Source organism: Ranitomeya imitator, chromosome 5 (genome assembly GCF_032444005.1).
Source record: "Ranitomeya imitator isolate aRanImi1 chromosome 5, aRanImi1.pri, whole genome shotgun sequence".
Classification (NCBI taxonomy): Eukaryota; Metazoa; Chordata; class Amphibia; order Anura; family Dendrobatidae; genus Ranitomeya; species Ranitomeya imitator.
The window spans coordinates 8881776-8908114 of record NC_091286.1 but is presented as its reverse complement, the minus strand read 5'-3'; the positions used below and the strand labels follow the sequence as shown (position 1 = coordinate 8908114).

Sequence of the window (26339 nt, the reverse complement as noted above, 5' to 3'; positions counted from 1 at the left end):
CAGGCTGCAGGATGGCGTGAGCGGAGGACAGGCTGCAGGATGATGAGCGGAGGACAGGCTGCAGGATGATGAGCGGAGGACAGGCTGCAGGATGGCGTGAGCGGAGGACAGGCTGCAGGACTGGTGCGAGCGGAGGACAGGCTGCGGGATGATGAGCGGAGGACAGGCTGCAGGATGGCGTGAGCGGAGGACAGGATGGGGTGAGCGGAGGACAGGCTGCAGGATGGCGCGAGCGGAGGACAGGCTGCAGGACTGGTGCGAGCGGAGGACAGGCTGCAGGACTGGTGCGAGCGGAGGACAGGCTGCAGGATGATGAGCGGAGGACAGGCTGCAGGATGATGAGCGGAGGACAGGCTGCAGGACTGGTGCGAGCGGAGGACAGGCCGCGGGATGGCGTGAGCGGAGGACAGGCTGCAGGATGATGAGCGGATGACAGGCTGCAGGATGGCGTGAGCGGAGGACAGGCTGCAGGATGATGAGCGGAGGACAGGCTGCAGGATGGCGTGAGCGGAGGACAGGCTGCAGGATGATGAGCGGAGGACAGGCTGCAGGATGATGAGCGGAGGACAGGCTGCAGGACTGGTGCGAGCGGAGGACAGGCTGCAGGACTGGTGCGAGCGGAGGACAGGCTGCAGGATGATGAGCGGAGGACAGGCTGCAGGATGATGAGCGGAGGACAGGCTGCAGGACTGGTGCGAGCGGAGGACAGGCTGCAGGACTGGTGCGAGCGGAGGACAGGCCGCGGGATGGCGTGAGCGGAGGACAGGCTGCAGGATGATGAGCGGATGACAGGCTGCAGGATGGCGTGAGCGGAGGACAGGCTGCAGGATGATGAGCGGAGGACAGGCTGCGGGATGATGAGCGGAGGACAGGCTGCGGGATGATGAGCGGAGGACAGGCTGCGGGATGATGAGCGGAGGACAGGCTGCGGGATGGCGTGAGCGGAGGACAGGCTGCAGGATGATGAGCGGAGGACAGGCTGCAGGATGATGAGCGGAGGACAGGCTGCAGGACTGGTGCGAGCGGAGGACAGGCTGCAGGATGATGAGCGGAGGACAGGCTGCAGGATGATGAGCGGAGGACAGGCTGCAGGATGGCGTGAGCGGAGGGCAGGATGGCGTGAGCGGAGGACAGGCTGCGGGATGGCGTGAGCGGAGGACAGGCTGCAGGATGATGAGCGGAGGACAGGCTGCGGGATGATGAGCGGAGGACAGGCTGCGGGATGATGAGCGGAGGACAGGCTGCGGGATGATGAGCGGAGGACAGGCTGCGGGATGATGAGCGGAGGACAGGCTGCAGGATGATGAGCGGAGGACAGGCTGCGGGATGGCGCGAGAGGAGGACAGGCTGCAGGATGATGAGCAGATGACAGGCTGCAGGACTGGTGCGAGCGGAGGACAGGCTGCAGGATGATGAGCGGAGGACAGGCCGCGGGATGGCGCGAGAGGAGGACAGGCTGCAGGATGATGAGCAGATGACAGGCTGCAGGACTGGTGCGAGCGGAGGACAGGCTGCAGGATGGCGTGAGCGGAGGACAGGCTGCAGGATGATGAGCGGAGGACAGGCTGCGGGATGGCGAGAGCGGAGGACAGGCTGCAGGATGATGAGCGGAGGACAGGCTGCAGGATGGCGAGAGCGGAGGACAGGCTGCAGGATGGCGTGAGCGGAGGACAGGCTGCAGGATGATGAGCGGAGGACAGGCTGCGGGATGGCGAGAGCGGAGGACAGGCTGCAGGATGATGAGCGGAGGACAGGCTGCAGGACTGGTGCGAGCGGAGGACAGGCTGCAGGATGGCGTGAGCGGAGGACAGGCTGCAGGATGATGAGCGGAGGACAGGCTGCAGGACTGGTGCGAGCGGAGGACAGGCTGCAGGACTGGTGCGAGCGGAGGACAGGCTGCAGGATGGCGTGAGCGGAGGACAGGCTGCAGGATGATGAGCGGAGGACAGGCTGCGGGATGGCGAGAGCGGAGGACAGGCTGCAGGATGATGAGCGGAGGACAGGCTGCAGGATGGCGAGAGCGGAGGACAGGCTGCAGGATGGCGTGAGCGGAGGACAGGCTGCAGGATGATGAGCGGAGGACAGGCTGCAGGATGATGAGCGGAGGACAGGCTGCGGGATGGCGAGAGCGGAGGACAGGCTGCAGGATGATGAGCGGAGGACAGGCTGCAGGACTGGTGCGAGCGGAGGACAGGCTGCAGGACTGGTGCGAGCGGAGGACAGGCTGCGGGATGGCGTGAGCGGAGGACAGGCTGCAGGATGATGAGCGGAGGACAGGCTGCGGGATGGCGAGAGCGGAGGACAGGCTGCAGGATGATGAGCGGAGGACAGGCTGCAGGATGGCGAGAGCGGAGGACAGGCTGCAGGATGGCGTGAGCGGAGGACAGGCTGCAGGATGGCGTGAGCGGAGGACAGGCTGCAGGATGATGAGCGGAGGACAGGCTGCGGGATGGCGTGAGCGGAGGACAGGCTGCAGGATGATGAGCGGAGGACAGGCTGCAGGATGATGAGCGGAGGACAGGCCGCGGGATGGCGTGAGCGGAGGACAGGCTGCAGGATGATGAGCGGAGGACAGGCTGCAGGACTGGTGCGAGCGGAGGACAGGCTGCAGGACTGGTGCGAGCGGAGGACAGGCTGCAGGACTGGTGCGAGCGGAGGACAGGCTGCGGGATGGCGAGAGCGGAGGACAGGCTGCAGGATGATGAGCGGAGGACAGGCTGCAGGATGGCGTGAGCGGAGGACAGGCTGCAGGATGGCGTGAGCGGAGGACAGGCTGCAGGATGGCGTGAGCGGAGGACAGGCTGCAGGATGATGAGCGGAGGACAGGCTGCGGGATGGCGTGAGCGGAGGACAGGCTGCGGGATGGCGAGAGCGGAGGACAGGCTGCAGGATGGCGTGAGCGGAGGACAGGCTGCAGGATGGCGTGAGCGGAGGACAGGCTGCAGGACTGGTGCGAGCGGAGGACAGGCTGCAGGATGGCGTGAGCGGAGGACAGGCTGCAGGATGATGAGCGGAGGACAGGCTGCGGGATGGCGAGAGCGGAGGACAGGCTGCAGGATGATGAGCGGAGGACAGGCTGCAGGATGGCGTGAGCGGAGGACAGGCTGCAGGATGATGAGCGGAGGACAGGCTGCAGGATGGCGTGAGCGGAGGACAGGCTGCAGGATGGCGTGAGCGGAGGACAGGCTGCAGGACTGGTGCGAACGGAGGACAGGCTGCAGGATGGCGTGAGCGGAGGACAGGCTGCAGGATGATGAGCGGAGGACAGGCTGCAGGATGATGAGCGGAGGACAGGCTGCGGGATGGCGAGAGCGGAGGACAGGCTGCAGGATGATGAGCGGAGGACAGGCTGCGGGATGGCGAGAGCGGAGGACAGGCTGCAGGATGATGAGCGGAGGACAGGCTGCGGGATGGCGAGAGCGGAGGACAGGCTGCAGGATGATGAGCGGAGGACAGGCTGCAGGACTGGTGCGAGCGGAGGACAGGCTGCAGGATGATGAGCGGAGGACAGGCTGCGGGATGGCGTGAGCGGAGGACAGGCTGCGGGATGGCGTGAGCGGAGGACAGGCTGCGGGATGATGAGCGGAGGACAGGCTGCAGGACTGGTGCGAGCGGAGGACAGGCTGCAGGATGATGAGCGGAGGACAGGCTGCAGGATGGCGTGAGCGGAGGACAGGCTGCAGGATGATGAGCGGAGGACAGGCTGCAGGATGGCGTGAGCGGAGGACAGGCTGCAGGACTGGTGCGAGCGGAGGACAGGCTGCAGGATGGCGTGAGCGGAGGACAGGCTGCAGGATGATGAGCGGAGGACAGGCTGCAGGATGATGAGCGGAGGACAGGCCGCGGGATGGCGTGAGCGGAGGACAGGCTGCAGGATGATGAGCGGAGGACAGGCTGCAGGACTGGTGCGAGCGGAGGACAGGCTGCAGGACTGGTGCGAGCGGAGGACAGGCTGCGGACTGGTGCGAGCGGAGGACAGGCTGCGGGATGGCGAGAGCGGAGGACAGGCTGCAGGATGATGAGCGGAGGACAGGCTGCAGGATGGCGTGAGCGGAGGACAGGCTGCAGGATGGCGTGAGCGGAGGACAGGCTGCAGGATGGCGTGAGCGGAGGACAGGCTGCAGGATGATGAGCGGAGGACAGGCTGCGGGATGGCGTGAGCGGAGGACAGGCTGCAGGATGGCGAGAGCGGAGGACAGGCTGCAGGATGGCGAGAGCGGAGGACAGGCTGCAGGATGGCGTGAGCGGAGGACAGGCTGCAGGATGATGAGCGGAGGACAGGCTGCGGGATGGCGAGAGCGGAGGACAGGCTGCAGGATGATGAGCGGAGGACAGGCTGCAGGATGGCGTGAGCGGAGGACAGGCTGCAGGATGGCGTGAGCGGAGGACAGGCTGCAGGATGGCGTGAGCGGAGGACAGGCTGCAGGATGATGAGCGGAGGACAGGCTGCAGGATGGCGTGAGCGGAGGACAGGCTGCAGGATGGCGTGAGCGGAGGACAGGCTGCAGGACTGGTGCGAGCGGAGGACAGGCTGCAGGATGGCGTGAGCGGAGGACAGGCTGCAGGATGATGAGCGGAGGACAGGCTGCAGGATGATGAGCGGAGGACAGGCTGCGGGATGGCGAGAGCGGAGGACAGGCTGCAGGATGATGAGCGGAGGACAGGCTGCAGGATGGCGTGAGCGGAGGACAGGCTGCAGGATGGCGTGAGCGGAGGACAGGCTGCAGGATGATGAGCGGAGGACAGGCTGCGGGATGGCGAGAGCGGAGGACAGGCTGCAGGATGGCGTGAGCGGAGGACAGGCTGCAGGATGGCGTGAGCGGAGGACAGGCTGCAGGACTGGTGCGAGCGGAGGACAGGCTGCAGGATGGCGTGAGCGGAGGACAGGCTGCAGGATGATGAGCGGAGGACAGGCTGCAGGATGATGAGCGGAGGACAGGCTGCGGGATGGCGAGAGCGGAGGACAGGCTGCAGGATGATGAGCGGAGGACAGGCTGCAGGATGGCGTGAGCGGAGGACAGGCTGCAGGATGGCGTGAGCGGAGGACAGGCTGCAGGATGATGAGCGGAGGACAGGCTGCGGGATGGCGAGAGCGGAGGACAGGCTGCAGGATGGCGTGAGCGGAGGACAGGCTGCAGGATGGCGTGAGCGGAGGACAGGCTGCAGGACTGGTGCGAGCGGAGGACAGGCTGCAGGATGGCGTGAGCGGAGGACAGGCTGCAGGATGGCGAGAGCGGAGGACAGGCTGCAGGATGATGAGCGGAGGACAGGCTGCGGGATGGCGAGAGCGGAGGACAGGCTGCGGGATGGCGTGAGCGGAGGACAGGATGGCGCGAGCGGAGGACAGGCTGCAGGATGATGAGCGGAGGACAGGCTGCAGGATGATGAGCGGAGGACAGGCTGCAGGATGATGAGCGGAGGACAGGCTGCAGGACTGGTGCGAGCGGAGGACAGGCTGCAGGATGATGAGCGGAGGACAGGCTGCGGGATGGCGAGAGCGGAGGACAGGCTGCAGGATGGCGTGAGCGGAGGACAGGCTGCGGGATGGCGAGAGCGGAGGACAGGCTGCAGGATGGCGTGAGCGGAGGACAGGCTGCAGGACTGGTGCGAGCGGAGGACAGGCTGCAGGATGGCGTGAGCGGAGGACAGGCTGCAGGATGGCGAGAGCGGAGGACAGGCTGCAGGATGATGAGCGGAGGACAGGCTGCGGGATGGCGAGAGCGGAGGACAGGCTGCGGGATGGCGTGAGCGGAGGACAGGATGGCGCGAGCGGAGGACAGGCTGCAGGATGATGAGCGGAGGACATGCTGCAGGATGATGAGCGGAGGACAGGCTGCAGGATGATGAGCGGAGGACAGGCTGCGGGATGGCGAGAGCGGAGGACAGGCTGCGGGATGGCGTGAGCGGAGGACAGGATGGCGCGAGCGGAGGACAGGCTGCAGGATGATGAGCGGAGGACAGGCTGCAGGATGATGAGCGGAGGACAGGCTGCAGGATGATGAGCGGAGGACAGGCTGCGGGATGGCGAGAGCGGAGGACAGGCTGCGGGATGGCGTGAGCGGAGGACAGGCTGCAGGATGATGAGCGGAGGACAGGCTGCAGGATGGCGTGAGCGGAGGACAGGATGGCGCGAGCGGAGGACAGGCTGCAGGATGATGAGCGGAGGACAGGCTGCAGGATGATGAGCGGAGGACAGGCTGCAGGATGGCGCGAGCGGAGGACAGGCTGCGGGATGGCGAGAGCGGAGGACAGGCTGCAGGACTGGTGCGAGCGGAGGACAGGCTGCAGGATGGCGTGAGCGGAGGACAGGCTGCAGAATGATGAGCGGAGGACAGGCTGCAGGATGGCGTGAGCGGAGGGCAGGCTGCAGGATGGCGTGAGCGGAGGGCAGGATGGCGTGAGCGGAGGACAGGCTGCAGGATGGCGTGAGCGGAGGACAGGCTGCGGGATGGCGTGAGCGGAGGACAGGCTGCGGGATGGCGCGAGCGGAGGACAGGCTGCAGGACTGGTGCGAGCGGAGGACAGGCTGCAGGACTGGTGCGAGCGGAGGACAGGCTGCGGGATGGCGTGAGCGGAGGACAGGCTGCAGGATGATGAGCGGAGGACAGGCTGCAGGATGGCGTGAGCGGAGAACAGGATGGCGTGAGCGGAGGGCAGGCTGCAGGATGGCGTGAGCGGAGGACAGGCTGCAGGATGGCGTGAGCGGAGAACAGGATGGCGTGAGCGGAGGACAGGCTGCAGGATGGCGTGAGCGGAGGGCAGGATGGCGTGAGCGGAGGACAGGCTGCAGGATGGCGTGAGCGGAGGACAGGCTGCGGGATGGCGTGAGCGGAGGACAGGCTGCGGGATGGCGCGAGCGGAGGACAGGCTGCAGGACTGGTGCGAGCGGAGGACAGGCTGCAGGACTGGTGCGAGCGGAGGACAGGCTGCGGGATGGCGTGAGCGGAGGACAGGCTGCAGGATGATGAGCGGAGGACAGGCTGCAGGATGGCGTGAGCGGAGAACAGGATGGCGTGAGCGGAGGGCAGGCTGCAGGATGGCGTGAGCGGAGGACAGGCTGCAGGATGGCGTGAGCGGAGGGCAGGCTGCAGGACTGGTGCGAGCGGAGGACAGACTGCAGGACTGGTGCGAGCGGAGGACAGGCTGCAGGATGGCGTGAGCGGAGGGCAGGCTGCAGGATGGCGTGAGCGGAGGGCAGGATGGCGTGAGCGGATGACAGGCTGCAGGATGGCGTGAGCGGAGGGCAGGATGGCGTGAGCGGAGGACAGGCTGCGGGATGGCGTGAGCGGAGGACAGGCTGCGGGATGGCGCGAGAGGAGGACAGGATGGCGTGAGCGGAGGACAGGCTGCAGGATGGCGTGAGCGGACAGGCTGCCTTGTGCTTTCGCTGCTGATGAATTTCTCGGATTATTTTATTTGAAGGTTTCTCTGAAAAATCTGCAAAATTTTGTAATATTTCAGTAAAGTGAAACCAATCTGTACAAAGGTCGCAGCGTCATCCCCTCCCCCAGCAGGACAGATAAGATCAGCCATGAGGAGTTCTGCTCTGGAGGTGAAGCACTTCCTGCTGCAACCATTAATCAGACAGAGAAAAGTGCTCCAGAGGAACCTAAAATATTTGGTGGACAGCACAGTGAATGCCCTGGTGGTCAGTGGTGCACGCTCATGTCCGGGCCCCTGGTGGTCAGTGGTACACGCTCATGTCCGGGCCCCTGGTGGTCAGTGGCACACGCTCATGTCCGGGGCCCCTGGTGGTCAGTGGTACACGGTCAGGGCCCTGGTGGTCAGCGGGTTCTGGACACTTCATTTCCTGGAGGTGGCAGCACCATGACCGATCTTTCTTTGCCTGGCCCCGGGCATCTGGTATTAGAGCTTTTTATCGTTCCTTTTGTCCCTAATATCCAGATACTTTTTTGGGACAATGTTCTGACCGCGGCAGCTGGAACTCTCAGTGCTTCCACTAATCTGCACGGTCATCCCCGCCAGGGTCCACAGTGCGCAGCAGGCACAGACTTGTATTACAATGTGGTTCCCAGTGTGCAGAGTCCAGCACTGAAGGGGTTAATCATGGACCCACAGAACCAGTCCAACGAGATGATTAATGTCAGGGCACGTGGGCTCTGAGGCCTCCAGGTGGGGCGCGGGTGAGGTGTCCCAGGGGTGCGGATCCTGACACTCACCGGAAGGGACAGGAACAACAAACCTGGCAGAGGGGGCTTCACCGGACCCCAGATAATTACCCCCACAACTGTGCAGTGACGCAAAGGAAGGAAGATGCGGATTCAATGGAATTATTAGGGCATCCTCTGGTGGGACACAATCGTGATTTACCATTGCATGAAGCAGAGCTGAAGTGTAAAGCATGGTGAAGAGTCTGCGCCCCGGCCGTTATGTAGGTGCAGACAGTGATGAGCATGGAAAGAATAGAGGCTTGGAATCAGCCCAAGGCGCAGTCACGGCGACTAGTGGCCCAGGCAGAGGGGGGGGCAGTGCAGTCACGGGGACCAGTGGCCCGGGCAGAGGAAGCAATGCAGTCATGGTGACCAGTGGCCCGGGCAGAGGAAGCAATGCAGTCATGGTGACCAGTGGCCCGGGCAGAGGAAGCAATGCAGTCATGGCGACCAGTGACCCGGGTAGAGCAGGCGCGATGCAGTGATGGCGACCAGTGACCCGGGCAGAGCGGGGGCGCTGCAGTCATGGTGACCAGAGACCCGGGTAGAGCGGGGGCGATGCAGTCACGGTGACCAGTGACATGGGCAGAGGGGGGCAGTGCAGTCACGGCAACCAGTGGCCCGGGCAGAGCAGTGGCAATGCAGTCACAGCGACCAGTGACCCGGGCAGAGCAGGGGCGATGTAATCACAGTGCAACCAGTGACCCGGGAAAGAACAGGGGCGATGCAGTCACAGCGACCAGTGACCCGGGCAGAGCAGGGGCAATGTAATCACAGTGCAACCAGTGACCCGGGAAAGAACAGGGGCGATGTAGTCACGGTGTGACCAGTGACCCGGGTAGAGCAGGGGCGATGCAGTGATGGCGCGACCAGTGATCTGGCAGAACAGGGGCGATGTAGTCACGGTGTGACCAGTGACCCGGGTAGAGCAGGGGCGATGCAGTGATGGCGTGACCAGTGACCCGGGAAAGAACAGGGGCGATGTAGTTACGGTGCGACCAGTGAACCGGGCAGAGCAGGGGCGATGCAGTGATGGCGCGACCAGTGATCTGGGCAGAACAGGGGCGATGTAGTCACGGTGCGACCAGTGACCCAGGCAGAGCAGGGGGCGGTGCAGTCACGGCGACAAGTGACCTGGGCAGAGCAGGGGCGATGCAGTCATGGTGACCAGTGACCCGGGCAGAGCAGGGGGCGGTGCAGTCACGGCAACAAGTGACCTTGGCAGAGCTGGGGCGATGCAGTCATGGTGACCAGTGACCCGGGCAGAGCGGGGATGGTGCAGTTGCAGTGACCCGGCAGAGCACAGGCGATGTACACACAGTGACCCGGCAGGGAGGTGGGCGGTGCAGTCATGGTGATCAGTGACCCAGCAAGGAGTGGGCGGTGCAGTCATAGCAACCAATGACCAGGGAGGGGGCGGTGCAGTCATGGTAACCAATGACCCAGCAGGGAGGGTGCGGTGCAACTACAGCGACCAATGACTCGGCAGGGTGGAGAGGATATGGTGACCCGTGGTCCCACAGAACAGGGTTGAAGCAGATATGACAAATGAAGACCCCCAACACCGGCGGGTAACTGAACAAGTGTAATCATTGTATTAACAGAACAAAATGCAGACAATTTACAATTAGACCCAGAGTCGGTCAGATCCCGTACAGTACCCAATACAAAATAAATAACGCCCTCCCGACAGTGCGCAACGCTCTTCACTCCACCTGCAGCCGAAAAACTAAATCTTAGCAAGGGCAGTGAATGTTGCAGGATTTTAATGCGCCCGCTCCTTCGACCCCTAATCAAATGCTAAAGAAAAGAAGTCTTCATCGTCATCATCATAATCATCATCATCATACATGTAGTCATCAGAGAACAGATCCTCCCGATCGTCACTGTCAAATTCATCCTCAGAGAAGAAGCTGTGGATCTCCTCACTGTCAGACAGGTCGTCCATGTCCTCACTGCTGGACAGAATGGATAAGTCAGAGCGAAGGGGGCTGCCCTCAGTGTCCGAGAGGACCGAGATGTGGGTGGTCGCCTCTTCTTGATCTGCGAAGAGACAGAGAGAGGGTTACACACTGCAGAGCGGGGAACCATCCAAGAAGGAGGGGAGATTATACTAAATGAAATTCTCACAATCAGTAACAGTCCTGAAAAGAAGGAAGAATTGGAAGCATTAAAGAGAGCAGGATGGATGAACACAGAACTTATCAATTGTTAAAAAGGAAAAAGAAACGTATATTAAATGGAAAGAGGGGGCAAATCTAAAGAAGAATATAATTCTGTGTGCAGGGAATGCAGGGCACGAGTTAGAAGAGCTAAAGCCAGTAATGAAGTGAGGCTTGTGAGGGAGACTAAAAGCAGCAAGAAAGGATTTGGGGGGTATGTCAAATGCAAAAGAAAAGTCAAAGATGCTATAGGATTTTTACAGGATGAAAAGGGTGAAGTGGTCAAAAATATTGAGACGCCGAACTTATAAATTCCCAATTTGGCATCTGTGTTCTCTAAGAAAGCAAATGTAACATCAAATGAGCTTCACGGAGCCATTGAAGGAAGAAAATAATCCACACTATCCATAAACCGAGAGATAATGAGGGGACACGGAGCTAATTTACATGAATGTAAATATCCTGGTCCAGAAGAGTTACATCCTAGGATACAAAAAAAAGAGTTAGCAGAAGAAATTGAAGAACCACCAGCCAGAATCTTTGAAAAGTGTTGGCGAACAGGAGAAGTCCCAGAAGATTGGAGAAGGGCAAATGTTGACCCCATCTTCAAAAAAGTAAAGAAGACGGAGCCAGGAAATTACAGGCCAGTGAGCCTTACTTCTATACCAAGAAAGGTGTGTGAACAAATTATTAAACAGCATGTATGTTAGTACTTGGATAAAAATACAGTAATTAACCAGAGCCAGAATGGGTTTGTAGTAAACAATTCATGCCAGACAAATCTAATTTCCCTCTATGATGGAATCACTGACTGGGTGGATCAGAGAAATGCGGTAGATATAGTATACCTCGATTTCAGCAAAACATTTGATAAAGTGTCTGATACCATCATTATTTAAAAAAATGACCAAGTATGGGATTGACAAGCTCGAATCCCCGCCACACACGTTTGGCACTTTTTAGACAGCCAATGAACATGTGGAGATTGCCTCACGGTCCATGTAATGCCATAGCCATGTAGCATCATCAGTTCTATACAAGACAAGGGATGCCATGCTTGTCACACTGTACCCCAGACACAGACAGAGCAGGGAAAGGTGTTGGTGAGAGAGGGACAGAATTGTATCTGCGTGTTAGCTAGGGATTCAATCACATTTATATTTCTGCAAAGTGAAACTGCCCTTCTTAGGACTAATGATAATCAATAGTATTCCTGTTAGCAGCACTTAGGGAGAGTTTTTGCTGAAGGGATCGTGTAGGACAGGATAGGGTGAATAGTACTTCCTTTCTGCTGCAACTCAGATCAAACCCTCTTCTCAGGGCCAATAATAATCTTTTTACTCCTAATCCTGCAAATTGTTCTGAGCAGGGAAATATTATAAATCATTTATACTGCGGCAGTTGTGCATAAAAAGCTACAGCCAGACTTGGTTGGATCCGAATAGCATTGCTATATCGATACTGCAGTCTCATACGTCCATCTGAGGTGGGCAAATTTTCCTGTCATTGTAATACAGCATTTTTTTTAAGCAGGGAAATTTTATTCGGCATTTATTGTGCTAGAGTTGTGCCGACAAAACAAAAAAGTTTGGTTATAAATCTCATTGCTACATTGATACTGCAGTCTTATACGTCCATCTGTAGTGGGCACATTTTTCTGCTATAGTAATAATGCAACATTTTCTCAACAGGGATATATCATATGTAATTTGAAATGGGCAAGGCGCGTGGTAAGGGACGGATAAGTGGACGCGATGCTGATGGTGAGCACAAAGGTAAGGTTAAACTGTGCCTGCCGCAGGAGAACAAACACACACATCGTGTCGATCTAGATTCCTGTCCCACTTTGTAGGGGGGCGATGAACACCACTCTTGAAGCCAGAGCAGTGTGAGAAGGTTGATGGATGAATAGCAGATAATGCTTCCAGTCACTTTGCCAGCACCATCCGGTCTTCCACATGGGCCAATCTCAGTCGCCAGACCACATAATACTCACCCTGATCCTCCTTCCTCGCACGACACTGAGTGCCCAGACACAAAAGTGATCCCACACTTGGAAACTCCGAAGAGCTGTTCACATTTCCATTTATAGATTCTGGACATAAAGGCACAGATGATTGGCCTCGGGGAGACCAAAACATCCAACACCGCGGAGACACCATCACGTGTTTCTCAACGCAGTGATTCCAGAACACTGCCCCCATCCCTTATGGGAAATATGCAGATGCATGTAAAGAAGCTGCGGAGACACCATCACGTGTTTCTCGACGCAAGCAGTGAATAGCCAGGCCTTTCCCCGGGAAGGAACAACCACGGGAAGGGCATCTGTGCCTTTATAGCCTTTTTACTAGGCACTGCTCCTAATAGCCAGATTCCTACTCCACACTGATGAGGGGCAAAAACCCCGAAACAGCTGTCTGTGGATGGATACCATGCTTGGCATAGGTGGCTTTCCTTCATAGGATGCTGCCCTTCCCGTGGTTGTTCCTTCCCGGGGAAAGGCCTGGCTATTCACTGCTTGCGTCGAGAAACACGTGATGGTGTCTCCGCAGCTTCTTTATATAGATTCTGGACAGTCGCCCTGCTCATTCCAACCAGGACATGAGGACATCGTGCGTAGCGGTGCCCAAATATTTGAGCAGCCACGCTCATGAGAAGGCGATGGTGGAAAACCACAATTACTGTCGCAAGAGGTAGAGGATAATGATGAGACAATTGCCAGCAAGTGGTGTTATGTCAGTAAGTCAGGAGGAGGACCAGGATGTGGAAGATAAGGTGGTGGATGATGTGAAGTCACTGACCCAACATGGGAAAGTCAGATGCAGAGCAAGGACACTAGTGCACAGATCGAGGGATCCGCAGCATCACAAAAGGAAGGAAGACGCAGTGGGGTGGCCACAGACAAAAGGCGGGCAACTGCTCCCCAGAGCACCAACACGGGTTAAGTTGCCAGGCCGAGCTTTGTGTTCTCAAGTCTGGCTTTTTTTAAGACAGTCTAGTTAACCCATATCCATGCCTGGATCAGCACAACTACCAGCCTGACCACCACCAGCATGCTCAGGCACATGCAAGCAAAGCACCCAACTACTTCTGCCGAATGCCAGGGTCCAGAATCAGTGTCTGCGGGTGACACCACTGCCTCTTCCTCTGTTCTAGGGGCATGCCAATCCTGTCCATGATGTAGGCAAAGATGACTCCCACCCTGCACTTGCCGTTACACACTTGCAACCGTCAGTAATCTTGTCCCAGTGCAGTGTTCAGTTGTCCCTATCCCAGTCCTGGGAACGCAAGAATAAATAAGCAGCCACCCACCAACAGGCCACGATATTAAACAGCCACGTTTCCTGATTGCTCGCCCTGGAAATATGGAGGCTTCTGGGGACGTTGCCACAACCTCATGGCAGCAGCCATCTCTAGGTTCCCAACCACCACCATTTCTTTCGATGTGCCATCCCAGCCTTACACAAGCACGTGTCCCATAACATCAGCCATGCTCTGACCAATGCTGTGACTGGGAAGGTCCACTTAACCATGGACACCTGGACAAGTGCTTATTGCCAGGGATGCTACATTTCTCTGACGGCACACTGGGTGAGCATTGTGATAGCTGGGACCCAGTCGGACCCTGGAATGAGCACGTGCTATCAACACCGAGGCCTGGTTCAATCATGGATGCACCCACCTTCTACAGCAGTTTCTGCACCTCCTCCACACCCTCCATATCACAAACCTCAACATCAGTCTCAAGCTGGATGCACTGCAGCACTCCCTCAGCCAAGCGACTACAAGATCTGATGAAGCTAATCTGCTTAGGTGACAAACAGCACACCACCGCAGAGTTGTTGAAAGGTCCTACTGACCAGACTGATCTACAGGTCTCGCCCCTGACTCTACAACCAGGCATGGTCGCTTGTGACTTGGTGGCAGCTCTGAAGCTTGGCAACCTCACAGATGTACCACGTCTGGCCCACATGCTCCACTTGGTGGTTCAGTGGTTTCTCAAAACCTACCCAGATCTGCCTGAGCTACTTGAGAAACTAAGCCGCGTATGTGCCCATTTCCGCAAGTCGGCTACAGCTTCCGCTGCCCTGGCAGTGCTGCAGAAGCGCTTGCAACTTCCAGCTCACCAGCTGGTGTGCGATGTCACCACACATTAGAACTCAACGTTACATATGTTGGCAAGGCTTTGTGAGACGCTCACGGGCAGTAGTTGGAATACCAGGTACACCATGCACGTCAGTATTCCGGTAATCCTCCGCATATAAGAGCTGTTGAGTGGGTACGGATGTCTGACATCTGTGCAGTTCTCCACAACTTTGAGGACTCGACCAAGATGCTGAGTGGCGATGACACCATAATCACCGGCACCATCCTGCTTCTCTGTCTACTGAAACGCTCACTGCTCACAATTAAAGAGGAGGCTTTGCAGGAGGAGCAAGTTGAGATGGAGCAAGAAACTATACAGGGTGATGAAACACAGCCCATCCTCATCTCATCTTGTCAATGCGGATTGGGTGATAATGAGAAGGCAGAAGAGGAACAGGAGCTGGTTGCCTCCGCTACAAATAGCAGTAACCCCATCACCTTCATCCCATCTGTTCACTGTGGATGGCCTGAAGACTAGGAGGAGCGGGAGGACGAAGAAGACAACATGGACAGTCGTCCTCTTGGTGGGGACAGAGAAGTCTTGGCTGCTGGCAGTCTGGCACACATGCCTGACTTTATGCTCCACTGCCTTTCCCAAGACCCTCACGCTGTAAGCCTTTTGGCCAACACTAATTACCGGTTGGTCACCCTTCTAGGCCCACGCTACAAGGATAGGTCTAATAAAAGGTTGCAGTACCAAAAAGCCCTAGTTGAAGAGTTATTAAAAAAATTCCCATCTGACAACACTGTTGGCAGAGGTCACAGACACACACCAGATGCCGCAGAGGAAGGGGAACATTCTCAAAGGTCTGGGATAGTTTTCTCAGACCCTCCAAGCAACCAGGCCCTGATGCGTGGGGTACTCTGACAAGGAGGGTAACATTTAGGAAAATGCTGAAGGAGTACCTGACTGTACCAGCATTCTCTGTGATTCCTCTGTGCCTTACAACTATTGGGCACCCAAGCTGGACATGTGGCATGAACTGTCTCTGTACGCCTTGGAGGTCCTGGCCTGTCCTGCCGCTAGCGTTTTGTCAGAGCTGGTTTTAGTGCCGCTCTGACAACTTAGAATGCTGACAGGTTGAGTCTTATCAAAATGATCAAGGGCTGGCTAGGTCAAGACTTCTGTACACTATCAAATGACAGCAGCGGTACATAAACTCAAATGCAGCATTTTGGGATTTATTTCTGGTGTATGCCCATGCACCACTTCCCACCCAAACATCGGTATACACTTCAGGATTTCATCTTTTGTGTGTCATCGTCCTCCTCCTCTTCCACCACCACCACCACCAAATCAACAAGGTGATCATGCTACCCTCACTATAATTTTTTTAAGGGCTTTTAGGATGCCACCTCGAACATTCTTATATACATGCATACCCCCTAGGTGAACATGGTTAAAAAAAAAAAAAAGTTGTGGAATTGCACTTTTTTTTTTCAATTTCACCGCACTTGGAATTTATTTCCCGTTTTCCAGTACACCACACGGTAAAACCAATGGTGTCATTCAAAAGTACAACTCATCCCGCAGAAAAAGAAGCCCTCACACGGCCATATTGATGGAAAAATAAAAAAGTTATTGGTCTGGGAGCAAAAAACAAATGCAAAAACGAAAATGGGCTGCGGCGTGATGGGGTTAATAATGGGGAAAAATGTATTCAGAGACCTTCCACTACATCTCTTCAAAGGGGTACTGGAGTGACTCCTAATTTTTGGCATCCTTTGCGTTTAGTGCACACATTTTACCAGTGAAGGAGACCTACGCCTTAGTAATGAAAAAAAAAAAATTTCTGAATCTCCACCTTCTACTTGAGGGAAAACATTTTGAAACCAAAAGAACCGGTGGGTTCTACTAGTATAAGACCAGCGCAGAAGATCCTGGTCTCCTCCAAATCAGGGTGAGTAGATGAGAAACACTCCACTATATTCCCCAGCAGGATTGATGAAATAACAGTCCTTGATGTTGCTACATTAACCCCTTCATGACCCAGCCTATTTTGACCTTAAAGACCTTGCCGTTTTTTGCAATTCTGACCAGTGTCCCTTTATGAGGTAATAACTCAGGAACGCTTCAACGGATCCTAGCGGTTCTGAGATTGTTTTTTCGTGACATATTGGGCTTCATGTTAGTGGTAAATTTAGGTCAATAAATTCTGCATTTATTTGTGATAAACACGGAAATTTGGCGAAAATTTTGAAAATTTCGCAATTTTCACATTTTGAATTTTTATTCTGTTAAACCAGAGAGATATGTGACACAAAATAGTTAATAAATAACATTTCCCACATGTTTACTTTACATCAGCACAATTTTGGAAACAAAATTTTTTTTTGTTAGGAAGTTATAAGGGTTAAAATTCGACCAGCGATTTGTCATTTTTACAACGAAATTTACAAAACCATTTTTTTTAGGGACCACCTCACATTTGAAGTCAGTTTGAGGGGTCTATATGGCTGAAAATACCCAAAAGTGACACCATTCTAAAAACTGCACCCCTCAAGGTACTCAAAACCACATTCAAGAAGTTTATTAACCCTTCAGGTGCTTCACAGCAGCAGAAGCAACATGGAAGGAAAAAATGAACATTTAACTTTTTAGTCACAAAAATTATCTTTTAGCAACAATTTTTTTATTTTCCCAATGGTAAAAGGAGAAACTGAACCACGAACGTTGTTGTCCAATTTGTCCTGAGTACGCTGATACCTCATATGTGGGGGTAAACCACTGTTTTGGCGCACGGCAGGGCTTGGAAGGGAAGGAGCGCCATTTGACTTTTTGAATCAAAAATTGGCTCCACTCTTTAGCGGACACCATGTCACGTTTGGAGAGCCCCCGTGTGCCTAAAAATTGGAGCTCCCCCACAAGTGACCCCATTTTGGAAACTAGACGCCCCAAGGAACTTATCTAGATGCATAGTGAGCACTTTGAACCCCCAGGTGCTTCACAAATTGATCCGTAAAAATGAAAAAGTACTTTTTTTTCACAAAAAAATTCTTTTAGCCTCAATTTTTTCATTTTCACATGGGCAACAGGATAAAATGGATCCTAAAATGTGTTGGGCAATTTCTCCTGAGTACACCAATACCTCACATGTGGAGGTAAACCACTGTTTGGGCACATGGTAAGGCTCGGAAGGGAAGGAGCGCCATTTGACTTTTTGAATGAAAAATTATTTCCATCGTTAGCGGACACCATGTCGCGTTTGGATAGCTCCTGTGTGCCTAAACATTGGCGCTCCCCCACAAGTGACCCCATTTTGGAAACTAGACCCCCCAAGGAACTAATTTAGATGCCTAGTGAGCACTTTAAACCCTCAGGTGCTTCACAAATTGATCTGTAAAAATGAAAAAGTAATTTTTTTTCACAAAAAAATTCTTTTCGCCTCAATTTTCTCATTTTCACATGGGCAGTAGGATAAAATGGATCATAAAATTTGTTGGGCAATTTCTCCCGAGTACGCCGATACCTCATATGTGGGGGTAAACCACTGTTTGGGCACTCGGCAGGGCTCGGAAGAGAAGGCGTGCCATTTGACTTTTTGAATGGAAAATTAGCTCCAATTGTTAGCGGACACCATGTCGCGTTTGGAGAGCCCCTGTGTGCCTAAACATTGGAGCTCCCCCACAAGTGACCCCATTTTGGAAACTAGACCCCCCAAGGAACTTATCTAGATGCATATTGAGCACTTTAAACCCCCAGGTGCTTCACAGAAGTTTATAACGCAGAGCCATGAAAATAAAAAATAATTTTTCTTTCCTCAAAAATGATTTTTTAGCCTGGAATTTCCTATTTTGCCAAGGATAATAGGAGAAATTGGACCCCAAATATTGTTGTCCAGTTTGTCCTGAGTACGCTGATACCCCATATGTGGGGGTAAACCACTGTTTGGGCGCACGGCAGGGCTCGGAAGGGATGGCACGCCATTTGGCTTTTTAAATGGAAAATTAGCTCCAATCATTAGCGGACACCATGTCACGTTTGGAGAGCCCCTGTGTGCCTAAACATTGGAGATCCCCCAGAAATGACACCATTTTAGAAACTAGACCCCCAAAGGAACTAATCTAGATGTGTGGTGAGGACTTTGAACCCCCAAGTGCTTCACAGAAGTTTATAACGCAGAGCCATGAAAATAAAAAAAAAAAATATTTTCTCAAAAATGATCTTTTAGCCTGCAATTTTTTATTTTCCCAAGGGTAACAGGAGAAATTTGACCCCAAAAGTTGTTGTCCAGTTTCTCCTGAGTACGCTGATACCCCATATGTGGGGGTAAACCACTGTTTGGGCACATGCCGGGGCTCGGAAGTGAAGTAGTGACGTTTTGAAATGCAGACTTTGATGGAATGCTCTGTGGGCGTCACGTTGCGTTTGCAGAGCCCCTGATGTGGCTTAACAGTAGAAACCCCCCACAAGTGACCCCATTTTGGAAACTAGACCCCCAAAGGAACTTATCTAGATGTGTGGTGAGCACTTTGAACCCCCAAGTGCTTCATAGAAGTATATAATGCAGAGCCGTGAAAATAATAAATACGTTTTCTTTCCTCAAAAATAATTATTTAGCCCAGAATTTTTTAATTTTCCCAAGGGTAACAGGAGAAATTTGACCCCAATATTTGTTGTCCAGTTTCTCCTGAGTACGGTGATACCCCATATGTGGGGGTAAACTACTGTTTGGGCACATGCCGGGGCTTGGAATTGAAGTAGTGACGTTTTGAAATGCAGACTTTGATGGAATGCTCTGCGGGCGTCACGTTGCGTTTGCAGAGCCCCTGATGTGCCTAAACAGTAGAAACCCCCCACAAGTGACCCCATTTTGGAAACTAGACCCTGAAAGGAACTTATCTAGATGTGTGGTGAGCACTTTGAACCCCCAAGTGCTTCATAGAAGTTTATAATGCAGAGCCGTGAAAATAATAAATACGTTTTCTTTCCTCAAAAATAATTATTTAGCCCAGAATTTTTTATTTTCCCAAGGGTTACAGGAGAAATTGGACCCCAAAAGTTGTTGTCCAGTTTCTCCTGAGTACGCTGATACCCCATATGTGGGGGTAAACTACTGTTTGGGCACATGCCGGGGCTTGGAATTGAAGTAGTGACGTTTTGAAATGCAGACTTTGATGGAATGCTCTGCGGGCGTCACGTTGCGTTTGCAGAGCCCCTGATGTGCCTAAACAGTAGAAACCCCCCACAAGTGACCCCATTTTGGAAACTAGACCCTGAAAGGAACTTATCTAGATGTGTGGTGAGCACTTTGAACCCCCAAGTGCTTCATAGAAGTTTATAATGCAGAGCCGTGAAAATAATAAATACGTTTTCTTTCCTCAAAAATAATTATTTAGCCCAGAATTTTTTATTTTCCCAAGGGTTACAGGAGAAATTGGACCCCAAAAGTTGTTGTCCAGTTTCTCCTGAGTACGCTGATACCCCATATGTGGGGGTAAACCACTGTTTGGGCACACGTCGGGGCTCAGAAGGGAAGTAGTGACTTTTGAAATGCAGACTTTGATGGAATGGTCTGCGGGTGTCACGTTGCGTTTGCAGAGCCCCTGGTGTGCCTAAACAGTAGAAACCCCCCACAAGTGACCCCATTTTAGAAACTAGACCCCCCAAGGAACTTATCTAGATATGTGGTGAGCACTTTGAACCCCCAAGTGCTTCACAGACGTTTACAACGCAGAGCCGTGAAAATAAAAAATCATTTTTCTTTCCTCAAAAATTATGTTTTAGCAAGCATTTTTTTAGATTCACAAGGGTAACAGGAGAAATTGGACCCCAGTAATTGTTGCGCAGTTTGTCCTGAGTATGCTGGTACCCCATATGTGGGGGTAAACCACTGTTTGGGCACACGTCAGGGCTCGGAAGTGAGGGAGCACCATTCGACTTTTTGAATACGAGATTGGCTGGAATCAATGGTGGCGCCATGTTGCGTTTGGAGACCCCTGATGTGCCTAAACAGTGGTAACCCCTCAATTCTACCTCCAACACTAACCCCAACACACCCCTAACCCTAATCCCAACTGTAGCCATAACCCTAATCACAGCCCTAACCGCAACACACCCCTAACCACAACCCTAACCCCAACACACCCCTAACCATAACCACAACCCTAATTCCAACCCTAACCCTAAGGCTATGTGCCCACGTTGCGGATTCGTGTGAGATATTTCCGCACCATTTTTGAAAAATCTGCAGGTAAAAGGCACTGTGTTTTACCTGCGGATTTTCCGCGGATTTCCAGTGTTTTTTGTGCGGATTTCACCTGCGGATTCCTATTGAGGAACAGGTGTAAAACGCTGCGGAATCCGCACAAAGAATTGACATGCTGCGGAAAATACAATGCAGCGTTCCCGCGCGGTATTTTCCGCACCATGGGCACAGCGGATTTGGTTTTTCATATGTTTACATGGTACTGTAAACCTGATGGAACACTGCTGCGAATCCGCAGCCAAATCCGCACCGTGTGCACATAGCCTAATTCTAAAGGTATGTGCACACGCTGCGGAAAACGCTGCAGATCCGCAGCAGTTTCCCATGAGTTTACAGTTCAATGTAAACCTATGGGAAACAAAAATCGCTGTACACATGCTGCGGAAAAACTGCACGGAAACGCAGCGGTTTACATTCCGCAGCATGTCACTTCTTTGTGCGGATTCCGCAGCGGTTTTACAACTGCTCCAATAGAAAATCGCAATTGTAAAACCGCAGTGAAATGCGCAGAAAAAAACGTGGTAAATCCGCCATAAATCCGCAGCGGTTTAGCACTGCGGATTTATCAAATCCGCAGCGGAAAAATCCGCAGAGGACCAGAATACGTGTGCACATTCCTAACCCTAACCCTAGCCCTAACCCTAACCCTACCCCTAACCCTACCCCTAACCCTACCCCTACCCCTAACCCTACCCCTAACCCTACCCCTAACCCTAACCCTACCCCTAACCCTACCCCTACCCCTAACCCTATTCTAACAGTGGAAAAAAAAAAATTTCTTTATTTTTTTATTGTCCCTACCTATGGGGGTGACAAAGGGGGGGGGGGTCATTTATTATTTTTTTTATTTTGATCACTGAGATAGATTATATCTCAGTGATCAAAATGCACTTTGGAACGAATCTGCCGGCCGGCAGATTCGGCGGGCGCACTGCGCATGCGCCCGCCATTTTGGAAGATGGCGGCGCCCGGGAGAAGAAGGACGGGACCACGGCTGGATCGGTAAGTATGATAGGGTGGGGGGGGACCACGGGGGGGGGGATCGGAGCACGGGGGGGGGAATCGGAGCGCGGGAGGGGTGGAACGGAGCGCGGGGGGCGTGGAACGGAGCACGGGGGGGCTGGAATGGAGCACGGGGGGGTGGAACGGAGCACGGGGGGGGTGGATCGGAGTGCAGGGGGGGTGATTGGAGCACGGGGGGGTGATTGGAGCACGGGGGGAGCGGGCACAAGCACGGGGGGGGAGCGGAGCACAGGACGGAGGGGAGCCGGAGCAGTGTACCGGCCAGATCGGGGGGGTGGGGGGGCGATCGGAGGGGTGGGGTGGGGGCACACTAGTATTTCCAGCCATGGCCGATGATATTTCAGCATCGGCCATGGCTGGATTGTAATATTTCACCCGTTATAATGGGTGAAATATTACAAATCGCTCTGATTGGCAGTTTCACTTTCAACAGCCAATCAGAGCGATCGTAGCCACGAGGGGGTGAAGCCACCCCCCCTGGGCTAAACTACCACTCCCCCTGTCCCTGCAGATCGGGTGAAATGGGAGTTAACCCTTTCACCCGATCTGCAGGGACGCGATCTTTCCATGACGCCGCATAGGCGTCATGGGTCGGAATGGCACCGACTTTCATGACGCCTACGTGGCGTCATGGGTCGGGAAGGGGTTAAACAAATCTATTTGAATTTGTCTTGAAAAAAGTGATTCTATTCTGTTACAATACTACCGCTCTTATCTGCAATTCTTCTATGGTGAGGTATGGCAGTAGGTATAGCTTTTGACAGGCATCTAGTCAGGGATTATTGCCTCATAAATTTTAAGCCTTGCTGCTGCCTGGTTCAGTGGACTCATGGACCAATTTGTTGTTTTTTTTTACAGTGATCTGTATTCAGAAATTCAGCAAAGCAGGCAAAATTAACTGATTTAATGTATACATTCACAGTTTATCTCTAGCATTTGTATGTAAGTGGTAGTGGTGGGAGACTTTACGCTACTGGAGCTAGAATTACCACTTCTGAACTCTCCAGCGCTTTGTTTCCATCCATTTCTGGGTGCTTTAAGTATGTTTGGGGTCATTGTCCTGCTGGAAGACCCATGACTCAGGATGCAAACCCAGTTTTCTGACCCCATGCACTACATTCCTTTTGGGAATCTTAACATTTTATGATGCCTAGCAAACAGTTAAGGCACCCAGTGCCAGAGGCAGCAAAACAACCCAAAATATCTTTGACCCTTCACCATATTTGACCAACTACTGTGTTTTTTTATTTGTAGGTCTCATTCCATTTACAGTAAACAGTAGAATCACGTGCTTTACCAAACACTCCGTCTTATCTGTCCACAAGACGCCTGCTGGCCCTCTAGCAGGATGTGGAGGTTTTTCACCAGCTCTTGTCGAACCAATGGTCCCAGATGTGGGCTACCCTACACCCCTTCTGGAATGTGTTGAGCAACAAGCCCGGAAGGACCAAGTCGGCATTCATCACATGGACACAAGGGATCGCACCAGAGTTCAGCATATTGGGTCTCCCTGGAGGTGCAGCAGCACATGCGTCAGGAGATAGACGAAATGCTGAAACTGGGGTCATCCAAATATCCAGCGTCTCGCCTGTAGTCCACGTCCCAAAGAAGGACAGGACGACCTGGTTCTGCGTGGACTACAGGGGGCTCAACGCGGTCACAGATGCTTAATCAATGCCGCGCATCGATGACCTGCTCAATCAGTTGGCCAGGACCATCATGGACCTGAGCCGAGGATATTGGCAAATTTCCCTGACCCGTGAGGTGTGGGAACGCTGCCTTTCATTCGGACTGTACGAGTCCACGATGATGCTGATCGGATTGAAGAATGTTCCTGCCACTTTTCAGCGGAAGGTCAACAAGCTGCTCAATGGATTTGAAGGGTACGCGGCTGCATACCTGGACGACTGTAATCTTCTGTCCAGTCTGGGAGGATCACCTAGAGCATCTGGCGCAGTGGCTTGGGCGGATTTGCGAGGCAGGCTTGACCATTAAACTGGAAAAGTGCCAGTTGGCTACGAGTAAAAACCACTACCTGGGTCACTGGGTAGGTGTGGGTGGGGGAGAGGTGGGGCTCTGAAACTAGAGCCCAGGAAAGTGGATGCCATCACATCCTGGCCTACCCCCAGAACCAAATAACAGGTCATGGGCACCGCCAGGCACTATAGAAGGTTCGCCCCCCTCTATCGTAGCCTTGTGAAACCCCTGACGGACATCACCAAGAAGAAGCTGCCCTCCGCCATCGATTGAACAAACGACTAAGACAGCCTTCAGGAAGCTGAAGACCGCCCTTTCCAGCTTCCCAGTACTACAAGCAGCCGACTTTGGCAAATCCCGTTTGGTACCAGAGTCGGAAGCTCCTGCCGAGGGAGGTGGCCTACTCCATAATGGAGAAGAAATGTCTGGCAATTGTGTGGCCCTGCAGCGTCTGCACCCATTACATACAAACACCAATTCACCGTGAAAACGGTCCACAACCTCCTCACCTGGTTACACACTGTATCCAGAACGAATGGGAGGTTGCCATGCTGGAGCCGACAAACAGGTTGCAGACGGAAGTGCAGGAAAACAGCGGAAAGTGATGCCCCCTAGCGCCCTCTAAAGGGGGAGGTGTGAAGAATATTGGAAACATAATTTCATGTCAATCATTTGTATCCTACTTGGCATGGGATTATAAAACACAATTCCATTATGCAGCTGCAACAGGACACCTAGCTAAGCAGGGAGTCAAGCCTGAAAAGGCTGTGAGTGAAAGATCTCACACCTTGTGGCCAGCTAATCTCAGGACAACAGATATGCTTGCAACATGGATACCATGCGGTCAAGCTGCTTTGTTTAGACAGCTAGGACTTGATAAAGGAGAATATGGACATATTGTAAGTCATAGCCACAGATCGGTTACATTTTTGAGATCTCTGGAACGGGCCGAATGCCTTCCAGGGTCTCGATCCGATCTAGCAGTCGAGGGAAGATACGTAGAATGGCTAGTAGGAGCCAGGTGGCAAAGCTGTTTGGTCTCAACGCGTAGCAGGGGCCTCACTGCACTGGATCCGATGATGCCAAAACCGCCTCCCCTAGGACCATTCATTAAGGAGTTATGGACCCATCTTAGGTTTTGCAGTTTTTAGCTGCTAGAGGCAAGGGGAAGGGATTTAGGTTTAGCTCAGAGGGTAGTGACTCAAAGGGGTTAATGATCGTGTAAAGCATGGCCTATTGCTTTTTCTGAGGAGGCTGATATGACTTATTGTAGGGGAAAGAAGTCAAGGAACAGAGGGAACCACAAGCCTCCCAGGTGGCAGCCACTCCCCGCAAAATAGCCCTTTCATCTGACAGGTTCCTGACTTATATTCTGCAAATTTTGTCCCACCACTATTGTATTTGCATATCTGACCATTGTGTGTATAGTGTATTGTCCAGTGTGCCACTAAGGCGATTATATATAGAATTTAACCTTGGGTTTCTCTCATCTCACACGTCCGTTTATCGGCTTAACAGAACATCAAGTTGGCAAAAGTGGGAAGACCACATTACGTGATCCTTCTGACGTAATAGTGACATCAGGATGGATGGCGAGGTGCGGGTTCATCACAGCCGTCTATCCATCACCAGAGATCAGAGGTGACATCACTGAGAATGTCTCCTATCCATCACCAGAGATCAGAGGTGACATCACTGAGAATGTCTCCTATCTATCACCAGAGATCAGAGGTGACATCACTGAGAATGCCTCCTATCCATCACCAGAGATCAGAGGTGACATCACTGAGAATGCCTCCTATCCATCACCAGAGATCAGTGGTGACATCACTGAGAATGTCTCCTATCCATCACCAGAGATCAGCGGTGACATCACTGAGAATGCCTCCTATCCATCACCAGAGATCAGAGGTGACATCACTGAGAATGTCTCCTATCCATCACCAGAGATCAGCGGTGACATCACTGAGAATGTCTCCTATCCATCACCAGAGATCAGCGGTGACATCACTGAGAATGTCTCCTATCCATCACCAGAGATCAGTGGTGACATCACTGAGAATGTCTCCTATCCATCACCAGAGATCAGTGGTGACATCACTGAGAATGTCTCCTATCCATCACCAGAGATAAGCGGTGACATCACTGAGAATGCCTCCTATCCATCACCAGAGATAAGCGGTGACATCACTGAGAATGTCTCCTATCCATCACCAGAGATAAGCGGTGACATCACTGAGAATGCCTCCTATCCATCACCAGAGATAAGCGGTGACATCACTGAGAATGCCTCCTATCCATCACCAGAGATAAGCGGTGACATCACTGAGAATGCCTCCTATCCATCACCAGAGATCAGCGGTGACATCACTGAGAATGCCTCCTATCCATCACCAGAGATCAGCGGTGACATCACTGAGAATGCCTCCTATCCATCACCAGAGATCAGCGGTGACATCACTGAGAATGCCTCCTATCCATCACCAGAGATCAGAGGTGACCTCACTGAGAATGCCTCCTATCCATCACCAGAGATAAGCGGTGACATCACTGAGAATGCCTCCTATCCATCACCAGAGATAAGCGGTGACATCACTGAGAATGCCTCCTATCCATCACCAGAGATCAGCGGTGACATCACTGAGAATGCC

The 26339-nt window shown here is 53.4% G+C and overlaps 1 protein-coding gene across 2 annotated transcripts in view; it reads right to left on the bottom strand.

Annotated features, from left to right (window-relative positions):
* Positions 1-9741: 9741 nt before the first annotated feature.
* The window catches only part of RNF8 (ring finger protein 8), a 39894-nt gene continuing 23296 nt past the window's right edge, over positions 9742-26339 (bottom strand). For both annotated transcript variants that reach the window (XM_069768280.1, XM_069768281.1), the window contains exon 8: positions 9742-10214. In XM_069768280.1, the coding sequence (XP_069624381.1) occupies positions 9961-10214 (254 nt within the window). In that variant the 3' untranslated portion in view covers positions 9742-9960. The remainder of the gene's footprint in view (positions 10215-26339) is intronic.